This window comes from Loxodonta africana, chromosome X (genome assembly GCF_030014295.1).
Source record: "Loxodonta africana isolate mLoxAfr1 chromosome X, mLoxAfr1.hap2, whole genome shotgun sequence".
In the NCBI taxonomy this organism is placed as follows: Eukaryota; Metazoa; Chordata; class Mammalia; order Proboscidea; family Elephantidae; genus Loxodonta; species Loxodonta africana.
The window spans coordinates 43,617,227-43,639,981 of record NC_087369.1 but is presented as its reverse complement, the minus strand read 5'-3'; the positions used below and the strand labels follow the sequence as shown (position 1 = coordinate 43,639,981).

Sequence of the window (22,755 nt, the reverse complement as noted above, 5' to 3'; positions counted from 1 at the left end):
TAGGCCACGTCCTTAATGCTACTGGCTCAAGGATGCCACTTGTCTTTGTTACTAAGGTTTGAAATATAAAATCTCACATTTTGTATTTTTGCCAGAAAAAAAAGATGATTATTAGAGGTGTTGTTTTCAAAGCACCCACCTAAGATCCTGTTTGGCATCAGAATTTATCCACAGCCAAACACCCACTAGGAAGCTGACCACAAAAAACTAGTTATAGTATTCAAGAAGATATAAAGGTCATATATGGTCTAATAACAAATACTGCCAAGGTAAGCTTTGTTTAAAAAAAAAAAAAAAACTGTTCAACGGGGCAAATTTCATTGATCACCTCTCACCTATTTTAGGGGCTCTTTTTTTTCATATATTATACATCTAGGGAGGCCCTGCTGCTGCAGTGGTTAAGAACTTAGCTGCTAAGCAAAAGGTTGGCAGTTTGAATCCACCAGCCTCTCCTTGGAAACTCTATGAGGCAGTTCTGTCCTATAGGGTTGCTATGAGTCGGAATTGGCTTGATGGCAATGGGTTTGGTTTTTTTGGTTTATACTTTTAGTGAAGTGGGTCAGTAAAAAGCATAGGGAAAAAATAAGGGGCCTAATCTCCTAGTGACAAATAAATAAACAGTATTCTTCCCAAAATAAGAAACTGCAAAAAAAAAAAATCTCAGTATAAAGGATATATAAGATATTTTCTTCCTATGCTTCATAAGCATTGCATGATTTACTATCAGTCTGTGGAATGCAAACACAGGCTCTTTTATAATTTGAATTAACTGTCCAGGAACCAGTTGGACCAATATCTACCTCTGTTTGGTTTTCCCTCTATTTTAGATGACTAAGAACAAACCATTTAAACTCTCCGTGTCCCTTTATCTTTTTCCTGGAATGTGAATATAATTATACTTGGCTCTCTTTTTGTAAGTCTCAATGAATCATTGCTTCTAAAGTAATTCTAAATCTTTATGTTTTATAAAATGAACATATATAGATATGTTATAATGCTACAGTAGGCATAGAGCTTTTTATCTTCTCTCAGGTTTAAAAATATTCTTTGGAGACACCCAAGAAAACGTATTTAATTTTTTTTGTCCATTTTAACGTTACCATAGTTGCTGATAGAATTTTCGAAGTCTTAGTCATTGAAAATGTTGAAATAGACAGCATGCATAAAATCCTTAGTAATATAGTAACTTGATGTTCCACATGGATTATTCAGTATTTTATTTCTTTGACTTTAATATTGAATTAATATTCTGTATGTTATTTGAGATGGTATATATTATTTATGATAGCAGTACAAAATTTATATTTTTTAATAAAGAAAATCTTACACTTCCCTGATTATCAATTTTATCACAGGATGAAGAATCTTCAGAGAGTGAAGAAACAGAAACGGAAACAGAAACAGAAGACTCAGATGAGGAGACAAGTGATGAAAATCTAGAAATCAAGAAGAAAACTGTGGAAGACAATGAAATATCAAATGGCCACAGCAAAACAAAACAAATGGAAGAAACCAATGGCGACACAGTTAAAACCCTTGCAAAGGTATAGTGATATGTCCTTAAATCCTGAGATCCTACCCAAGAGCAAGCATATGGGACCCCTGTTTGCTTCAGAGGGCACACTCCAACTTCCTTTGAGAGCAGAAATGATCTCAACCTCAAATACTCCTATGAATAACTTCATTCATGTGCCATAGGAAAAGCTTTGGCCAAATTTGTGAATCAGGCAGACTTTGTCTCTAGCACTCTCTCCACACTGCTTGGTGACATTCTGTTCCCCACATAAATGGAAGTTAATAATTGGTATGGGCCAGTATAGTACACTGAGAAATAAACCCAGAAGTTCAGCACTGGGTCCTTGGGATGATGAAAATGGAAAGTTAGGAGCCCTGGTGCTAGTGACAAAAATGGGATGTGTAGGGACAAATGAAAGTTGTTTAAGAGGTATTTGAGGTTGTAATGAGTTCTTCGTAGACGCAGTTGCATCTATGAAACTAGATGTTTCATCCATTGGCAGTTTGCCTAAGAGTGACCCTGCTGGGCGACAGCTTGGTAGGTTTGATATCGTTAGTTCGCTAACACTACCCTGAATCCGTCTCAGAGGTATGGAATTCAGAAATCCAAACTGAATGACACTGTGTTGACTTTTCCTTTTGGACCTCTTGTGCAGAACATTGAGTTAATCTTGGCTTCCAGCTGATGAAACACTGTTATTGTTGATCTGTGCAAGGCCCTTCTCTCTTTATGTTCATTTATTCTTTTATCCTGATGCCCATTCTCCTTTTCCATATCATAGACAACCACTGAAATATGTTTGTCCTTTTGTTTGAATGTGTACTTAAAAAGCATGTATTGTTGTTTTCTTTGCATGTATTTTTAATTTACAAAATAGTATGGTGCTATAAAGGTCATTTTCTTCCTTGGTTCCTTCTTTTACCAAGACTCCTTCCTTTCACTGAGAGGAAAAAGAAGTTCTAGCACTTTTTGTTATCTTTCAAAGGAGGAAAAAGATACTGTTTATATGAAACATATATGGATTCAGGCTAGGGTGGGCCCTAAAATTGTTTTTACTTGAGACAAGTTGTATACCAATTAATGTTCCTGAATCTTCTCTGAGTAGAACTCTTCAGTTCTTGAATTATATACCGTATTTTACACAAATAACATGCATCTTCTATGATTGTTTGCCAACTGCCACCCCCTCCCCCAGGTATTTTAGTAAGCACCATTATGCCAGTTTTTTTACATGTTGCTCTAAAAAAAATTATCATAGTGTGGTCACAAAAATGCCTTGGGCAGGGGGGTGGTGTGGATGGCAAACAAATATAGAGGGTATGGGTTATTTGCATAAAAATATGGTAATTTGTTTTAATCATGTAAGTTAGGAGGGACATTAACAATCATACAGCATCTCAGCTCCTCATTTTACAAGAACTCAGAAAAGTGACGTAATTGTCACATGTTTATGTGGTTAGCTAGAGGCAGACTCGGGAATCTTGCTTAAAAACAAATCTAAGTTTTCTAGCACAAAACCAAACCAAAAATCAAACCCACTGCCATCGAGTCAATTCCGACTCATAGCGACCCTATAGAACAGAGTAGAACCGCCCCATAGATTTTCCAGGGAGCACCTGGTGGATTCAAACTGCTGATCTCTTGGTTAGCAGCCGTAGCACTTAACCACTATGCCACCTGGTTTCTAGCATAGCACGGGAATATTTTTTGTTATATTGTTTCTTTATTGTCTGTAGGAAGAAAACGCCAGCAGAGAACGAGCCATTCATGAATACAACGAAAATCCAAAAGGTATGAGCACATTTGACTTCCAAAAGCATACCTTTAAAAAGGCTAGATCTATGCGTATATATGCTGTGATGGGGTAGTTATAGCTTACCCACATATATTCCATTTTATACTTTTTATCGTCACATGACCCTTATCATAACAAGCTATGAAATACGTAAGACAGACTTCTTTGTTCTCATTTATAACCACCATAGTTTCTTCACACAGAAATGCTCACTTTACTCATGGCTGTTTATGTGTCAGTACTAAGCAGTTTAGAAAAGTCTTTTTACCACTTTTTTTTTTTCCTGTTCAACCTGTTTTAATAAGTTAGGCTTTTGCCTCAAATTCCAATTTAGATTTCTAGTGAGGACTGCCAGACCCAGTGGCTAAGGTAGGATGACCAGTTAGGATGACCAGGCCAGCCTAGAGCTACAGCAGGCCATCCAACCATTTCCCCAGAGCCCAGACCTGAGTTTTTTATTTTGCCACGGATATTTAAGGGATGTCCACTCCCAGGCCTAGCTGTTAGTGTCAGAGAACAGGTGCCACAGAGTGGAGGAGACTGTGATTTCCCTTGAGACCTGCAGTTTCTACACCCCAATCATCTGTGTTTTTGGTGTACAACCCCTATGCTATGTTTACACACCATCCCACTGCAGTGTGTGTTTTACTATGTTCTCATTAAAAATAGCCATGCATCCTTTTTGATATCTGAGCTGAACTTAAGCATAGGAAGGAATAGTTTTCTTAATCCTTTTTTCCTTCTCACTTCTGCAGAAAAAGTAGTCATTTTTAGGATAGCTTAAGCAAAATTTGAAAATATTTATCATCTCTTATTATTTTTGGCATATAGCCTAAAATGTTAAAAGAAAATTAGTCTAAGCTTCAAGCAGTTAATTATATTCAATTAAAAGAATGCATATACTTCACGAATATATATACTGTAAAGATCATTTTTCAGCTGTCTAACATTTGAAGTAATTTGAAACACCAAAAAATAACGTGTCCCTTTGAGTACAGAGAATTTAATTGGCTAGGTTAATTTTTTTTTAAGTCAGGTAACTTATATTTTACAGAAGTTTTCTCTAACATTTAATTTTAACTTTGTATCTGTATTTCGATATTGACATTCTAAACATTTATAACATTGAGCTTTGATATATTAAAGTGTATCAGGTAATTCTGAGCTTTCTGCCTTAACTCAGTTTTCAAGACATATACAATATAGACATTGTCTACTACTCCAATGGGTAAGAGCTTTTGGTAGTACCCCATAATTCAAGGTTGGTAGAGTTTCACTGAAAACATGAGGACTTTTTTTTTCTCACTAGTCAGAAAAAAAATATTTCTAAATGTATCCTATTGTAGGAAATATGCATTCTCGTACAAAGAACAGTTCTTTAGAAGTCCATGAAGATAATGAATCAATACTAAGTAAAGAGTCAAAAAAATCAAAGAGGGTAAGTGAAATGAATTTTCCATTTTAGCGTTAAGACCAAAGTATTCAGTTGCTCCTTTTAGTTTTCATATGGCAATCCACATAATTTAACTCCCTTAATAATCTGAGTTTTTATGGCCCCAAAAGAAGGGAAGAATTTCAGGTAATGTTTTGTATTTTTAACGTGCATATTTATGTATTGGATTCATAGATTATGAGTCAGGTTGCTCTGCCAAAATTTAATGGTGTGTTCCTTTTGATCTTCCTATCCATCCTGGTTCATTATATAATAAAAGATGTATCAAAGCACAGTAAAAACTATCCTGCCTAAATAATGAGGGTATAGTAATCATGAGAGACCAGAAGAGAGTAAAGTGAAGCTAATAGAGAGGAAGAATGAAAAATAAATATGGCTGTGCTTAGAAAACGTAACAGCATGCTACTTCAGTCTTTCCTGGCTACTTAAACTCCCTGTTTTGGTATTGTAGAGAAGTCTGATGGATATGTTTCTTCTCTCTGGAGGGAAGTTACAGTTTTCATTTGCAGACGAGCTTTCTTTAATTATGAGCTCACATTTCAGGACAGAAATGTTAGGAGGAAACGTGGAAGAAAAGAAAAATGAAAGGCATTGTTAATTCCTATTCAACCTTCAGGTCTCAGCTTAAATGTCACTTCCACACAGAGGCCTTATGTGACCAGAAGCCCACCAGTATGTTATGTCTCATTATTATCCTCTCACATAACATCCTTTTCTTATCCTTCATAATACTGATCACTATTTGTAATTACACACTCATTTGTATGGAGCCCTGGTAGCGTAGTGGTTAAGAGCTCGGCTGCTGACCAAAAGGTTGGCAGTTCAAATCTACCAGCTGCTCCTTGGAAACCCAATGGGGCAGTTTTTCTCTGCCGTGGAGGGTCACTGTGAGTTGGAACTGACTCAACGGCACCTAACAGCAGCAGTACTCATTTGTGTATTTATATACTCTATATGTCTGTATCTCCCCACTGGCTTTCAACTCTATGGGGACAGAATCTATTCTCTGTTTTGCTTTCCAGTGTATCCTTAGCAACTTTGCAGAGTGCCTAGTATGTGTAAATCCTCAGTAAATATTTTGGGTGACTAAATGAATGGTAAATGAAAAGGGGGTTAAAGAGGAGGAAAGGACAGAGGTAAAACCAGAAGCAGCCCTCAGAGTAGCAAACAGCCTGATTTTTGCCATCTTTGCAAGTATATATCACTCTGAAATTCCTTTCAGAATTACTTCATAAATTTAGAAAGTTATTTTGGCTGGATCCCCATGTTGTTATCCTTTACTAAATATTACTTCATACCATTTTTATCTTTATATTAGATCTTCTAAGTTTGGATTATTGTATCCAAAATACAGCTGTGATCTGGTTTAAAGGACACTTTACAATTATTATCCTTCTTAGAATTATATGTATTATCAAAACATTTGACCAAGGGGTAGGAACTTTCAAGATTATCCATCTACTAGAACAGAATATTTAACAGATACTCATACTGTGCTTCATAGCATTCCTGTGAAGATTTTTTTCTACTTCTAAGAGCCCAGGGAAAGATTCTGGAAAAGAAAATCAAGTGTGAGGGAGGAAAATGAAAAGTAGTCAGGAGACATAAAAAGAAGCTAAAGAGAGGAAAAGTGAAGTGAAAGAAGTAGCAAAAGAAATATTTAAATCACTCCTCTGACCAGATGAAAAATGCATATTCTAGAACACATGGTCAAGTTTCAGGAACTTTTCATTTTCAGGCTGTGCAGTCTCAAGCATTCTTCACAGGCTCGTAGGATTTGGATGAAAAGAGACAAGGAGAAAGGGCTGAGCCAGGGAAAGGAGTGCTGTGTGGGAGGCAGAGTGGCCTGCACCTATAGGAACAGGCCAGCCGGGGGGCCCAAGTGCTAGCACAAGTCAGTACAGCACAGGGGAGTTGGGCCAGGATACAACTTTTAAAAAACCATTGCCGTTGGGTTGATTCTGAATCATGGCAACTCCATGTGTTATAGAGTGAACTGCTCCATAATGTTCTCTTGGCCTTAAACTTTATGGAAGCATTTCACCAAGAAACTTTTTTTTTTTTCTGCAGTGCCACCGGGTGGGCTTGAACCACCAACATGTAGGTTAGTAGTCAAGAACCAAGTATTTGTACCACCCAGGGACCTAGAATACAGATAAAACCAAACCAAACCTGTTGCCGTCAGGTTGATTCTGACTCATGGTGACACTATGGGACAGAGTAGGACTTCGCCATAGGGTTTCCAAGACTGCCACATCTTTCTCACACAGAGTAGCTGGTGGATTCAAACTGCCCACCTTTCAGTTAGACAAGTACTTTAACCACTGTATCACCGGGGCTCACAGAATACAAATAACAACAACAACCCGTTGCTGTTGAGTTAATTCTGACTCATAGTGACCCTATAGGACAGAGTAGAACTGCCCCATAGGGTATCCAAGGAGCGCCTGGTGGATTCGAACTACTGACCTTTTGTTTAGCAGCTGTAGCACTTAATCACTATGCCACCAGGGTTTCCAGGATACAAATAGAGGGGCTTCAAATGCCAGGCTGAGGAATTCAGTCTTAATCTTTGATTATGCTTAAGATTTCTCATTATTACCTGATGGAAAAGTATATTTCAGTAAATGCACATTTCCTTGATTAAGGAAAAGAAACAAAAATAATGAGAACTATATTTTTGAAAAGTCAAACAGTAATAAATATACTTCCTGTTTAAAGAATATGCGGTTATTCTAGATATTTTAAAAAGGAAATAACTGACTTAGATGAGATTTTTTTGTCAGTCGTTTTCACATGACATTTTTTTATCTACAGTGTTTCTAACCTGTTACACCATTTGAGCCAAACAAGTCATTTTTAAAACTTGCAAAGGAAATTACATTTTAACTAATATCAAATATGTGTTTGGAATTTTAGGTTCTCTCCGCTTAATTAGACAGACACTCCAAAGATAATCTAAAAAGAAAGAAAGAAAGATCATAGAAGAGAAAAGGTTGCACTCCTGGTGTCTACAATGCACAATTCACAGTTGAATTTTGTTTTGATGCTTTCAAATGTTTTACGTAGCCAGGTTAGGACCGGTGATTTTAACTGGCAGCAGAGATCTTTTGTTACATAACTGCTCTAATCTCTAGAAGTCACCAAATGTTGGCGTTTCCAAACTGTAGCCAGTGCTATTTATTTGGAGCCAGAATTAGAATTAAGAAAAATATGTTATGGCTTAATTTCCACCCAGGTGAGCTAACGAAAGAGGCAGTAAGCTTTTCAGGTATTAAAAATAATTTCTTATCATTCGTGTATGTATTTAGCATATATCTAAAGGACACCTCTTACGTGCCAGGCCCAAGGCTGAAGGTTATAAATACAGACGTTAAAGACCCTGTGCCTTCTCTCAAAAATGAGCTGAAACATGGCAGGTTCTCTGCAGAGGTCCCCATGCCAGTTCATAGTCAGTAGATTTCTTATTATCACTACCTTTGAAAAAAAAAAAGACACTGAGTTGAGAATTTGTACCTACGAAGCTGAGTCCTCAATGCTGGCACCTCTTCCTCTACCTACCTCTTACACTTTGGTCTTCCAAAGTGTAGTTTCTTAGATCCTCTTTTAAATCTGCCTGGAATTCTTGGATCATCTGTTCTACTTTCGTATCTTCACCTATCATCTGTATGCTGCACAGCTGCGGCCCTGCCTACCCCCTGAACAGCAGATCCATATATCCAGCTGCCTTCTCATACCTGTTTGGCTCACACAGCCACATTTGGCAGCCCTAACATTTTGCCGGAGCCCTGGTCGTACAGTGGTTAAGAGTTCAGCTGCTAACCAAAAGGTCAGTAGTTCAGATCCACCAGGTGCTCCTTGGAAAACCCTATAGGGTAGTTCTACTCTGTACTATAGGGTCGCTATGAGTGAGAATCGACTCAACAGCAATGGGTTTGGTTTAACGTTTTGCCAAAAGTTCTGATCTACAGGAATGGAGGGGTATGTCCTTCTTCTCCAGAATTTTATGATAGCAAGTCTCTGCAGCTGCAACTAAACTGTTGTTGTGTGCCATTGAGTCAATCCTGACTCATAGCAACCCTACATAGGACAGAGTAGAACTGCCTCATAGGGTTTCCAAGGAGTGCTGGTGGATTCAAACTGCCCACCTTTTGGTTAGCCGCCTGAGCTGTTAACTGCTTTGTCACAATGGCTCCACAACTAAACTAGGAATTGCAGACATACCCTAAAAATGAGCTATCCTGGTTACATTTGAAAGTTACAATAAGTGATTTCCTAGTTTTCAGCTTTTTTTCCTCTTACAACACAACAAAGTGAAATACTAAATTTGTTCTGTGAAGAAAATGGTAATATGTTATCAAGAGATTGATATTCAACAACAAGATAAAATTTTTTTAAAAAGAGAGATTGATACTGTTGAAAGTTAAACCCTGAAAGATCTTGTTTTGGATTGGAATCACGATTGGCGTTGCTAAAAGACTGAAAATGCTACAGGTACCCCATTGTACACGTGATACACCATAAAAAGGCAATGAAATAATGTTAATACTTGTTAAAAATGATATCTCCTATATACCATTAATGTTTCTCTTACTGAAATAATTCTTGTTATTGACTTTTTTTTAGGGTTTTCTCTTTAAGAGGATGTCACTGACCAGTCATAAAAATCATAACGAGCCACTCCCAGAGATAAAACCAATAGGAGATCAAATAATTCTTAAAGGCAATAAGGATGATGCAAACCAGAACCACATGGGCCAAAATCATAAGGCTACTGCATCAGCAAATGGGGACAAAAAGTCAATATCTTGTTCAATACTGTGAGTGTGTTTTTATGTCTTTATGGTCACCAAAGACATTGTCATTTATACTTGAAAAACAATATAACATAAAGAAAATTTCTGATAACAGACTTTTAAAGATATGTTAATATTTTATTTGTCTGAAACAGTGTGACCAGATTTGGTATTTATTTATGTTAATATCTTTAACACACAACTGAAAAATATGTTTATCTCAAACTCTCAAGTGTTGTGGCCTTAACTGTTCAGTGTTGCAATGAAAATATATTTTTTTAATGTGAAAATTAAATTAAGACATTTCATAGTTTTTACTAAACAATTTTACTTCTTTATAATTTCCTGAGGCAATGTTTGCAATCTCATGACACTGTAACAGTTTTTAATGTATTTGCAATTTTTAAAAACTGAGGCAAAATTGTTTTTGATGAGCATATTTTAATAAACTATCTGGTTGGTTCACCTCTTAAAATGGATGAGTGTGAGTAAAATTTGGCCGTACTTGGAGTTCTTAATTGACACAATTAGGGCAAAAAAAAAAAAACTGTCTAAATTTAAAGTATTGAAGGAAGCAGGATGTACTTACCTGAGTAAAGAAAATATCAATGTAACCATTAACAGTCCATCTCTGTGGGAAAAACTGAGCATTGAAATTTCTTTGCTTCCTGCTCCTTTCTTTAGGGAGGTGATCTGACACGAAAACATCTTGCACATGTAGCCTTATCTGGAATGTTTGACCATGCCACAGATAGTCATCATACAAGAACAGAACATAGCTTGCTTGTTTGAACTGCCTCTAGCATTGACAGGGATGACCAAATTTGACTAAATCACACAGTGCTCTGTCATAAAGAATAAGAAGGCTAAAGCTATTAAGTCTAATATAAACGTAGCTTTCCTATGCTCAGAGCCCTGGTGGTGCAGTGGTTAAGTGTTTGACTACTAACCAAAAGGTTGGCAGTTCGGATCCACCAGCTGCTGCTTGGAAACCCTGTGGGGCAATTCTGCCCTGTCCTTTAGGGTTGCTATGAGTCAGAATCAACTTGATGGCAGTGAGTTTGCTTGGATTTTCCTGTGCTCACGGGTGCTACTTATTTAATGAAACTAACTACCTTTATTTTCCCCACTCCAGCTTCTGAATAAGACATTTTATTCTTCAGTCAGTCACCATTTCTCCTTTTGAGCAAAGAAAAAGAAACTATTTTTACACCTAGAGTAGATGTGATTTTGAAATCTTACGAAATTGTCTTCTGTGTAAATATTACATTTAGTAGAATTCTGATCTTATAAAACCCGTTGCCATCTAGTTGATTCCGACTCATAGCAACCCTATAGGACAGAGTAGAACTGCCCCATAGGGTTTCCAAGCAGTGGCTGCTGGATTCAAACTGTCAGCCTTTTGGGTAGCAGCCATAGCTGTTAACCACTGTACCACCAGGGCCCCCCAAAAAGTTTAGGGTAGAATAACCTGTTGCTGTTGAGTTGATTCTGACTCTTAGTGACCGTATAGGACAGAGTAGAACTGCCCCCTGAAGTTTCCAAGAAGCTGCTGGTGGATTCAAACTGCTGATCTTTTGGTTAGCAGTCAAGCTCTTAACCGCTGTGCCACCAGGGCTCCTTGGTCTCCTTGGTCTTATTAAAGGTAAATTTAATACTGTACTAATACGGCATCGCAAAATACTTTACCAAAATATAAACTATAGGAGCCGATTGGAAGTAAAGGTCACAGATGGTATGAAGACCTGCCAGCTGTGGTAGACAGCATTTTAAGATAGCCCTCAAGATTCCAACCTATTGTATATTAAAAAAAAAATACCATGTAAAATTTTCCCTTGAGTATGGGCAGAACTTGTAAATATGATGGGATATCATTCCCGTGCTTAGATTACATTATATGAAAAAGTGAAGTGGTTTTGCAGATGTAATTAAAGTTCCTAATCAGTTGACTTTGAGTTAATTAAAAGGGAGATTACCCTGGAGGGACCTGACCTAATCAGGTGAGTCTTTTAAAAGAAGGTCCAGAGACAAAAGAAGTCAGATTCAAAACAGCAAAAATCTTTTCCTGTTGGCCTTAAAGAAGCAAACTGCCATGTTATGGAGAGGGCCGGGTGCCAGGGGTCATGGCAGCCTCTAGGACCTGAGGGCTTTGGTCCTGTAACCATAAGGAACTGAATTTTGCTGACAACCAGTGAGCTTGGAAAAGGACCCCAATCCTCTGGTGAGACCACAACACCAACTGACACCTTGATTGCACTCTTGTGAGATCCTGACCAGAGGACCTATCTAAGCAGTGCCCAGACTCCAGACTCATGAAAACTATGAGGTAATAAATGCATGTTGTTTTAATTCACAAATGTATGGTAATTTGTTAGCAACAATAGGAAAATACCAGTTTATTATGGGGGAGGGCCTCTCTATATGATAGCTTTCTTCATTAAAGCCTGTGAGGGAGAGAGTCTCTAGCAAGACAGAAGTCACAGTCTTATGTAATCATGAAAATGACATCCCTTCCCCTTTGCCATATTTTATTGATTAGAAGCAAGTTACAGGTCCTGCCCACACTCAAGCAAAAGGAATTACACAAGGGTGTCAACTCCAGGAGACAAGGATTATGGGGGTCATCTTAGAGCCTACCAACCATATTGGTCACTTGGCCAGTGATTCAAAAGGAGAAAGGAACAGATAGAATTAAGTCAAAGCACTTGGAAGAAGTGGACATGAGACAAGCCTCACCAAACTGATAAAGTATTTTGCTTTGTCAGAGGCAATTCATACTTTTAATAAGGTGGTTTGTGAAGAACACGAACACTGCGTCAATGATTCAAGTAGATGCTTTTGTGAAAACAGTTATAAAAACACTATTCCACCGATCTGCCCTTGGACCCTGAATGCTTATTTCTTTTCTAAATTTGGGTTGATAATCTGGATTTTACATTGAAGAAAGACTTCCTGAGCACTTTCCATGTGCCGTATATCATGCCAGAAACTAAGAAAACAAAGTTACGGTTTTGTGGTAATAAAGTGAAGAAAATGGGGTATGATTCTGCATTATCAATTGGAGATATTTGGGCCATTTTAAAATCTAAACTGCTTAATTGGATGGTTAAAGCAAACAAACAAAAAAAAAAAAACTAAGTTAACATATTTGAGAATTCTTTAAAAAACCAGAAAAGGTCATTGATAGAATTGAGTAGAATGATCAGTTTACAGTAGTTTCAAAAATAAAAGGAGTGCTGATGAAGAGTGAGCTAATTATATCAGGTGGACACTTGAGACTGTGTTGGCGTCTTCTGTCTGGAGAGGGGATGGGAGGATAGAGAGAGTTGGAAGCTGGCAAAATTGTCACGAAAGTAGAGACTGGAAGGGCTGACTCATTAGGGGGAGAGCAAGTGGGAGTAAGGAGTAAGATGTATATAAACTTATGTGTGACAGACTGACTTGATTTGTAAACGTTCACTTGAAGCTCAATAAAAGTTAATAAAAAAAATAAATAAAAGGAGCTGCATTTACTGATAATCTTATAGCTCAAAAGAAGTGAAATGACTTTTTAATCCCCAAACTGTTAATCTTCATTTTTTCCATTCATTCTTCCCTCTCTATAATGTTACTTTAGATATTACTTATTACCTTAATAGGACCTAAAAATAGAATCTGTTGACTTGAACATTAGGGAGTCATTGACATTGTTCAGATATATTATTGGTCAAGTATTAAATGGATATTAATTTTTAAAAGACAGTAATGATAAAATTTTATTGGTCTTATAAAAGAACATGCAAATCCATGTGATAATATTAAAGATAAAGGAAAAATTGGTGTCATAAAGAACCTATGTATGAAGAAGAAAATGTTGTTTTGGAAAAGTACTTACATTTGAGAGCTACAGATCATATAAAGAATACTCTCAGTTGTTTATAGTTTTTATTCTCTTAAATTCTTACTTTTTTCCCAAAATGTAGCTCAATCCTGGATCTTTAATGATATGTCTTCTGTGGAAGTACTTTGTGATGTTGGAACTCACACTGTATCACCAGTTACATCAAAGCAGGAATCTTAGTGGGTTATCCCAGGCCCAGTAGGCACATATTAAATGCTAAATGAGTGTTAAATAAATTACCACATTTACAGTTGTAGTGTTTGAACAAAGAATTGTTTCTTAGAACTTTGTAAACACGTTCTTTAAAAAGGTTGAACTCACTTCTTTGAAGTATTTACCATATGGTTCATTGCAGGCTATTATAAATCCGTAGAGGAAAAGGAAAATCTTCCCGTGGACAAGAGAGAATCTGTCTCTTAGTAGTGGACATTGTCAGAAGCACCCAAAAAAGGGAAAACTAGGCTAACTAGATTTATAATCATCAGCATTGACAACAGGAAAGGGAGTCAAAAGTTATTACCATAGGTCTCTACCCATGAGACCCAAGTGGCAGTAGAAGGAAGTTGGCACTCTGAATAATTATTTTGCGACAGAGCCAGACTGATTTCTGTATTGTGCTCCTCAACTTAAGATTGTTTTCCTGCCCACTTTGATTTTGTGAAGCTACTAAAATTGAAAATATTTTCATACTTAGAATTTCCTTATTTGGGGTACATGGCGTAAAGATTTTTTAATCTGGTATTAGTTCTTTAAAATGCTTAGAGTATCTTTTTAAACAGAAACTAGAAAAGCCTTTATCTCAGAAATGAGGGGGATATTTTTACTGAATTGAACACAAAATGCATTTAAACCAGGGGTCGCGTAACTAAAGTAGTTTCAGAGGCTAGACAGGTAGGAGCATATTGTAGCTGCTGCCACTCTGTCCCAGCTGATGGTTGTTGTATTTCCCAATACTGGGCCCAGTGTTTTAAACAAAATACATTAAGAGAAATGGGTTTATAAGGAAAATATATTGAAATAGTGAGGCTCTGGATTTATCTCAATTATCTTCCCTAGTTTGATCTCAGATTTTAAGCAGGAAATGACAGTTAAAGAATTAACTAGAAAAGTGCTCATTCTACTAAGGTAATTTAAGTTTTCTGTTGTGTACAAATGCTAAGCCTTCTTAGGAGTGTGGGCATTTGGGGGGATGAGAGAGGGCAACTATAATGAATACAATGAAGTAAGATGTTTTTGCTGGAAGAAATTACATTCCAGTCAAGAGACAGCCTACTGACCAGGTTTTTGATCCCTCCAACATTGTGGTGGATGACTACTTTGGCATAAAGTTATTATACAATAATCACTGGAAGAGGAGTCCTAGTAGTGCAGTGGTTAAGCACTCAGCTGCTAACTGAAAGGTCGGTGGTTCAAACCCACCAGGCACTCTGTGGGAGAAAGATGTGGCAGTCTGCTTCCATAAAGATTATAGCCTTGGAAACCCTGTGGGGCAGTTCTACTCTGTCCCATAGGGTAGCTGTGAGTCAGAATCAACTCAATGGCACACAGTGCAGTAACAGTCACTCAAAATGCCAGGAAATGTTATCTTGGCCCAAAAATAATTTGTTAAAGCTACTGCAGGAAACTTACCTGGCCAGGGCAAGCTGCGTTCCCAAATAGTTCCACTTGCATCCATTTTCATCTGGTATATATCATATAAATATGATAGATGCCTTAAGTAAAGTTAGCAGTGGACTGGAGAGCTGTATCTACCTTTAACCAAAACCAAACCTACTGCCGTCCAGTCGATTCCAACTCATAGTGACCCCATAGAGTTTCCAAGGCTGTAAATCTCTGTGTAGGCCAACTGCCACATCTTTCTCCCAAGGAGCCACTGGTGGTTTCAAACTGCCAACCTTTCAGTTAGCAGTCAATCACTTTAACCACAGTGCCACCAGGGCTCTTTGTATCTAACTTTTAGGATTGTGTAAATAGCAGTAAAGCACTTTTTAAATTTTTACCTAAGAAATATCTTAATCTGGTTCAGTGGTTAAAAAACTGTCCCAAGGTGAAAAGTTTTGTTTTTTTTTCTAGAAAACCTTTTAGAGGTTCTCAAAAGCAGTCTGTCCAAGTAATTTGTTCCTAATTTGTCAAAACAGTAGCGCACTACTTTAAAAAAATTTTATACAATTTTCCCTATGGATGTAAAGGTTATTACAACAAAAAGTTTTCTAATGCCTTTAATAATTGCTTAAAAATTATTAATATCCTCTGCATAAGAATATTAGATTTTATATTTATAGGTAAGTTATATTTTCCAACTCACCATTAGATTTATATTGACTCATCCTACATTTATTTAATTTACTGTATATTGTAATTGAGAATAACAAAAATTATATAAAACTTTAAACCAGTTTGGGAAAACGTGAAGCATCAGATGGATCTCTAAATTGTTTCCTCAGTAATTAATAGATTATGTAAGACTTTAGTAATTAAACTAGAGACTTAACTTAAATATGAAATCCAGTTATTAAAATTAACCAGTGTGGTTTAAATTTTTTATTGTGAAGAATTTCAAGTATAGAGAAAAGTAGAAAGATTTATAGAATAAACACACATAAACCCATCACATAGGTGTAAGTTACTAACACTTTGCCATGTTTGCTTCATTTGCTTCCAGATGTTCCAACCCTAAATAAATCAGTATGCATTTCTAAATGACATTTTGTGCATCATATATCTTGTCTACCAAAATTAACAATAATTTTGTAATATAATATCAGCTAATACCCAATGTCATATTCAAATTTCCTTTGTTCTTCTCAAAATGCCTTTTACAAGCTGGTTCACTCAAACCAGGGATCAAGCAAAATCCATGCATTGCATTAGGTTGTTACATCTCTTACGTCTCTTGTAATCTATAATCATTTCCTCCCCATATTTTTTTCATGACATTGACTTTTTAAAGAGACCAGAACGATTGTCTTGTAAAATGTAACCATGTGCATTTAAAAGCAAGTCTTTTAATCTTCTGGTAATTCTTAGTAAGTGGGTCAGACTACCCTACCATTGGGAACAGATAGAAAACCTGGAAGCTGAAATACATATAAACAAAATAAATAAAACAACATTTGAAAGTATCAGAGTGTTACCAAGACATTAAAGAATTTGGGAACCAATTTGGGAGAGACGGAAGTCCAAATAGATGTGCTTGGCATGTGGGACTGCTTTTCACTGAGAAGTATTAGTTGCTTCTAAAGTTTAATATTTTCAAGGAATTAATATAAAAAATTGGAGATTTTGGTAGAAAAATGAAAGCTATAAAAAAGGAGCCAAACAAATTCTAGAACTAAATGCAAGAAGTAAAATTAAGACAATATAAAGGTTTATTAAATAGATGATTGATAGAAAACATTGGTAAACTGAAAGACCAAAGGGAAATACTGAGACTGAAGCTCAGAGAAACAAACGGATTCAAAAATACAGAAAAAAATGTCAGAGACATTTGTAGTATGGCAAAAAGGCCAAACATATGTATATTTGGAACCCCAAAAGGAAAAGAGAGTATAAAAGAAGCAATATTTGAAGAAATAATTTCTGGGAACTTTTTAAAACAAAAGATATCAACCCAAAGATTCATGAAGCACTGCAAACACCAAGCAGGAAAAATATAAAGCCATACTAAAGCTATTGATAATGAAACTACTTGTAATACACCTGTAATAGAGAGTCTTAACTCCCATTTTTTTTAATGTTTGCTGAGAGATTTTAAGCCTCATCCTGCCCTCTTCTGTCCCACACTGAAAAAGCTGATAAGAAAACTCAGGCACTTCCTCCTTTGGCAACAACTGAAAGTACAAACCACACAAGCTTAGGCCTGCATGTGGGAACCCTTACCTCAGCTATACCCCTAACCACCATAAAAATCTTAAGCTAGTCTTCTTTCTCTGCTCTCTCAAGCAATTTTTGGACTAGCCTAGGAAACCCGCCCTACTATCCTCAGCTGTGTGTCATCAAGTTGACTCTGACTTGTAGCAAACCCTATAGGACAGAGTAGAACTGCTCCATAGAGTTTTTTGGCTGTGATTTTTGTGGAAGCAGATTGTCACATCTTTCTCCCACGGAGACATTTTGGGTTGCCACAACTTGCAGGAGGGAGTTTCTACTGGAATCTAGTGGGTAGAGGCCAGGGATGCTGCCAAACATTCTACAATGCACAGTACAGCCATCCACAGCAAAGAATTCTGCAGCCCAAATTGTCAACAGTGTTGAGGTTGAGAAACCCTGCCCTAGAGAAAGAAAAACTACATTCACACAAAAAACCTGTACACAAATGTTTTATAGCATCTCTATTCACAATCTCCAAAACCTGGAAGCAACTCACATGTCCTTCAGTGGCAATTAGATAAGCAAATTGTTAACATCCATACAGTGGGATACTACTCAGCAATAAAGTGAACTATTGACACATGCAACAACTTGAATGAATCTCAAAAGCATTATGCTGAGTGAAAGAAAGCAGTCTCAACATGTTACCTACTGTATGACTGGATATCAAAGACATTCTCATAAAGAAAAAACTGTAATGATGGGGAACATATCAGTGATTCCCAGGGGTTAGAAGTGGAAGGAGGATGTAACTACAAAGGCATAACACGAAAGTTTTTTGGGGAGATGGAACTATTCCATATTCTGATTTTGGTGGTATTACATGAAACTATACATGTGTTAAAATTCATAGGACTATAGAACTGTACGTCAAAAACAAGTTCAACTTTATTGCATGTTAATTTTTAAAATATACTGATAAAAACTTAGAACAGTTATTTGTAATGAAAACAATGAGGTCTGACAACCTGGCTTGCTCTAAAGATAAAATTTGGGTTAGTTCAGAGCAGCAGCTCTTAGCCAAGTGTCTATATGAAACACAGGGAAGTTTTGCAAAATATGACCGCCTGTGCCTTACTTCGTCCTAATTTACTAGGTCAAGGCTAGGGCCTGAATACATTTTTTAAAGCAATTCTGATAAACACTGAAAGGAGAGAAGAATAAACCTTCAGAATATTCTCACCAGCAAGCTTCTATTAATAAATAATTAGCAAAAATCTCCAGGTTATTTTCTCTGACCACCACTCGTCTGTCAGTTTGTCATACACAGGTGGCTTGTGTGTGCCACTGGTATTTCAAATACCAGCAGGGTCACCCATGGTAGACAGGTTTCAGCAGAGCTTCCAGACTAAGACAGACTGGGAAGAAGGAACTGGTGTTCTAAAAAAACTGACGAGTGAAAACTTTATGGATAGCAGCAGAATGTTGTCTGATACAGCGTCAGAAGATGAACCCCTCATGTTGGAATTCACTCAATATATGACTGATGAAGAGCTGCCTCCTCAAAGTAGACAACCTTAATGATGTAGATGGAGTAAAGTTGGTGTTGATGTGGCATGACTCAAAATAAGAAGAAACAGCTGCAAACATTGTGATAAATGGAGAAAAGATTGAAGTTGTCAAGGATTTCATCTTACTTGTACCCACAATCAACACCCATGGAGGCAGCAGTCAAGAAATCAAAAAACCCATTGCATCGGGCGGATTTGCTGCAAAAGACCTCTTTAAAGTGTTGAAGAGCAAAGATGTCACCTTGAAGACTAAGGTGCACCTGACCCAAGCCATGGTGTTTTCAGTCACCTCATACACATGCGAAAGTTGGACGATGAATAAGGAAGACTGAAGAAGAATTGACGCCTTTGAATTGTGGTGTTGGTGAAGGATATTGAATATACTAGGGACTGCCAGAAGAGCAAACAAGTCTGTCTTGGAAGAAGTACAACCAGAATGCTCCTTTGAAGCAATGATGATAAGACTACATCTCACATACTTTGGACATGTTATCAGGAGGGACCAGTCCCTGGCGAAGGACATCGTGCTTGGTAGAGGGTTAGCAAAAGACAGGAGGACCCTCAATGAGCTGGATTGACACAGCGGCTGCCACAATGGGCTCAAGCATAACAATGATTGTGAGGATGGTGCACGACCTGGCAGTGTTTTGTTCTGTTGTACATAGGGTTGGTATTAGTTGGGACTGACTCAATGGCACCTAACAACAACATTTTCTCTGAAAGATACTGGTTGTATTAGTCTGAGTAGGTTAACTGTTGTAACAAAGACTCCCCAATTCTCAGTTGTTTAACACTATAAATGTTTATTTCCATGTCATGTTATAATTCACTAGCGGTCAGTGGATCGCCTTGCTCTACACATTCAGGGACTTTGGCTCCTATCATCTGGTACTCTGACACCTTGACACCCTCCAGGCCTGGAAGTGGCATATATCACTTCTGCCCACATTCTATTGGTATTCAATTACATGGGCCCAACTTATGCAAGGGAAATTGGAAAATATAAACTTATTGTGAGCCCAGGAAAACAGAACTGCCACAATGGCATATTCTCGCTCTATGTGCCAATGAAGGTCATAGCCATGTGCTTTCACAATCACCTGAGTGAATGACTATGGAATACTTATTTTATACCTTTTATAATTTAAAAGTCATTTTTAAAAGATAATTCAAACAAAACACAGTCAAGTTTCCAAAGCATAGTTGTCTGGTCCTAAGACTACTAGAAAATATGTAAAAGAACTGAGTCCCAAATTCCCTTTTGCCAGTATAACTACACTCTAGCCCCAGATGGAATGACACAACTTGGCAGGTCCTCCCCATACTGCCATGTCTATAACTGTCTTTTTGAACATGTCTATAACTCTCTTTTTGAAACATTTTGGGCTTCGGGGCCCTCCCCCCCCATTCTTGCTTCTGATCACAAGAACCTGTCATCACCCTTGTTTCCCTTGTACCCCAGTGAATGGTATTGTTTCTAGGTTTTGTCAGCTCTGTCCTTTTCCAGAATATTCAGTGAAGATCCACACAGATGTTTCCTACCTACTTTCTTCTCATACAGATAGCAGTGCGGACTTGAAAAATCCACTCATCACACATTCTTCATTATAATGTATAAAAATATGATCCATAACCATAATATCTGTACCACATATATTCAGAAATACAGGAAATTGGATGTGATCAGCAGGATGGGCATCACAGAGGTACTCCAGGATGATGGCACACATGGAATATCGTTTATCCTGTTTTCACTCTCCACTCAAGTGCTAGAAAAATGATTCTTTGGCTTGTGTGGTAGTGATGGCAGCAGACTGTGCAATGGCTGTATGTGGGAAGGGGCGGGAGGAGGAGGAGACAGAGAATAGAAATCATCTATGATCTATCTACCAAGACAGAAATTGATCACCATTTTCTTAAATGGGCCTAAACATGAAACACATGGAATAATCAATCTATTCTGTTCCCTATCTCTGTAACAGAATGCATTTGTGTTGAAAACAAGGTTTGCTTCCAAGATAAGATTACATGCAAGGGATTTTGTGCCTTCTCCTTTCTGAGAACCTGGATAGACTGAATGACATAGGGTTCCAAAGGCCACCTCTCTTGCTCCAGTGTGGGACTAATTCTGATTCTCCAACTATTCTATGGTATCAGACTGAAGCCAGTCTCTACTTGTTAGCACATTTTTGCTTACATTTTCCTCCCCTGCTACCTTCCTTCCTTTAGTTCCATTATCCTGAGAACACACCTCCAACAAATCACTTGAACAAGAGTATCAGGCTGTACTTGCAGGGAACATGATCTAAAACATACTCACACATAGAAAACCCTCTACCATTCCCCCAAAGTCCCATGTAATCACTGGATCCAGCTCAAAATCCAACATCTCTGGGTGATGCATACTAGTCTTTACATCAGAGCTAGTCCTGGTTCTTCTTTGTCCAGAAACTTACTAAAAAGGCAAATTATCTCCTTCCGCCACTCAGCATTCCTTTTTTGTGATATCTTTGTCTAGTTTTGGTATCAGAGTAATGCTCAGAATCAGGTAATGCTCAGGCCTCAGAATGAGTCAATTTTCTCTAAGACTCTGGAATTGGTATTATTTTTTCTTTTTTATTTAAATGTTTGGTAGAACTCATTAATAAAGCCAGCTGGACCTGGAATTTTCCTTGTGGGAAAGTTTTAATTACACACATTGACTTTTAAATGCTTAAGTCTAAGAATAACTCATCACACTTTTCACAGTCACATGGTTCTGCCTTTAATTGTAAGAAGGGTAGTGTTGTAGTTGCCTAGTGCCTCTGTAACAGAAATACCACAAGTGGGTGGCTTTAACAAACAGAAATTTATTATCTCGTAGTTTAGAAGGTTAGAAGTCTGAATTCAGGGTGCCAGCTCTAGGGGAAGGCTTCCTTTCTGTCAGCTTTACAGGAAGGTCCTTGTCTTCTTTCAACATCTGTTGGCCCAGCGTTCCTTGGAGATCACCATGTGTCTTGGCATCAGTCTTTCCCTGGGTCTAGGAGGTTCTCAGCACAGGGACCGCTGGGACCAAAGGACATGCTCCACTCCCAGATCTTCTTTCTTGGTAGTGGGAGATCCCTCTCTCTGCTCACTTCCCTCTCCTTTTATCTCTTGTAAGATAAAAGGTGATGCAGGCAGACCCCAAGGAAACTCCTCTTACATGGATCAGGGCTGTGACCTGAGTAAAGGGCGTTGCATCCCACCCTAATCCTCATTAACATGACCTAATCCTGCCTCATTAACGTAATGGACAGCTCACTGCCAAACAGGACCATAACCATAGACATAGAGGCTAGAATTTATAACACATTTACAAAATGGAGGATAATTGGATCACAAAATGGAGGACAACCACACAATACTAGAATCATGGCCTAGCCAAGTTGGCACATATTTTTTGGGGGCGGGGACACAATTTAGTCTATGACCGGTAGGTAGGAAATGTAGAACACATAGATATTTTTTGCCATAGGTTCTTTTAGAAAATTTATTTAAAAATTAACTCTGTATGAGTGATTGCTTAAGGTTTACTTTACAGTTCTGAAACACAGCAGCTATTTTACTAGGCTGATTTGTCCCCTACAACATTCTTCAAAAACCCTATTATTTTTATTGTACAATTCTGTAAATGAAATATCATTCTCTGAGCTGTGGCTCTGTTCTCTGTTCAGTGGAAACTCACTGCTCACTGCTCCTGTGGCTTCTTCTCTGCATTGGTGAAGGAGAGGATCTTATCCAAGTCAGGCTTTAGCAGGAAAAATAATTTCTAGATCGACTCCAAGATGAAAATGGTTCCTCAGTCTTATGGAAACACAAATACCATGATTCTTCCTGTCTTACACTGTAAATATTCCAGTGTCTGCAGCAGCTTCTCTTGGCTGCAGAACTGTTTAAGTATTTCATGTCTACC

At 37.6% G+C, this 22,755-nt stretch overlaps 1 protein-coding gene across 3 annotated transcripts in view; it reads left to right on the top strand.

Moving 5' to 3' along the window:
* Positions 1 to 21,854, top strand: part of RPGR (retinitis pigmentosa GTPase regulator) — a 69,875-nt gene extending 48,021 nt beyond the window's left edge. The window contains exons 14-18 of one of the 3 annotated variants that reach the window (XR_010319751.1): positions 1,356 to 1,544; positions 3,253 to 3,307; positions 4,658 to 4,749; positions 9,391 to 11,886; positions 12,100 to 21,854. Coding sequence is in view for 2 of the 3 variants with exons in the window: in XM_064278138.1 (XP_064134208.1) it covers positions 1,356 to 1,544; positions 3,253 to 3,307; positions 4,658 to 4,749; positions 9,391 to 9,588 (534 nt within the window). In the remaining variant the exon portion in view is untranslated. Of the gene's footprint in view, positions 1 to 1,355; positions 1,545 to 3,252; positions 3,308 to 4,657; positions 4,750 to 9,390 lie in introns of all 3 variants that reach the window. The other 2 variants (XM_064278138.1, XM_064278139.1) reach the window with 2 other exon arrangements.
* The last annotated feature ends 901 nt before the right edge of the window (positions 21,855 to 22,755 follow it).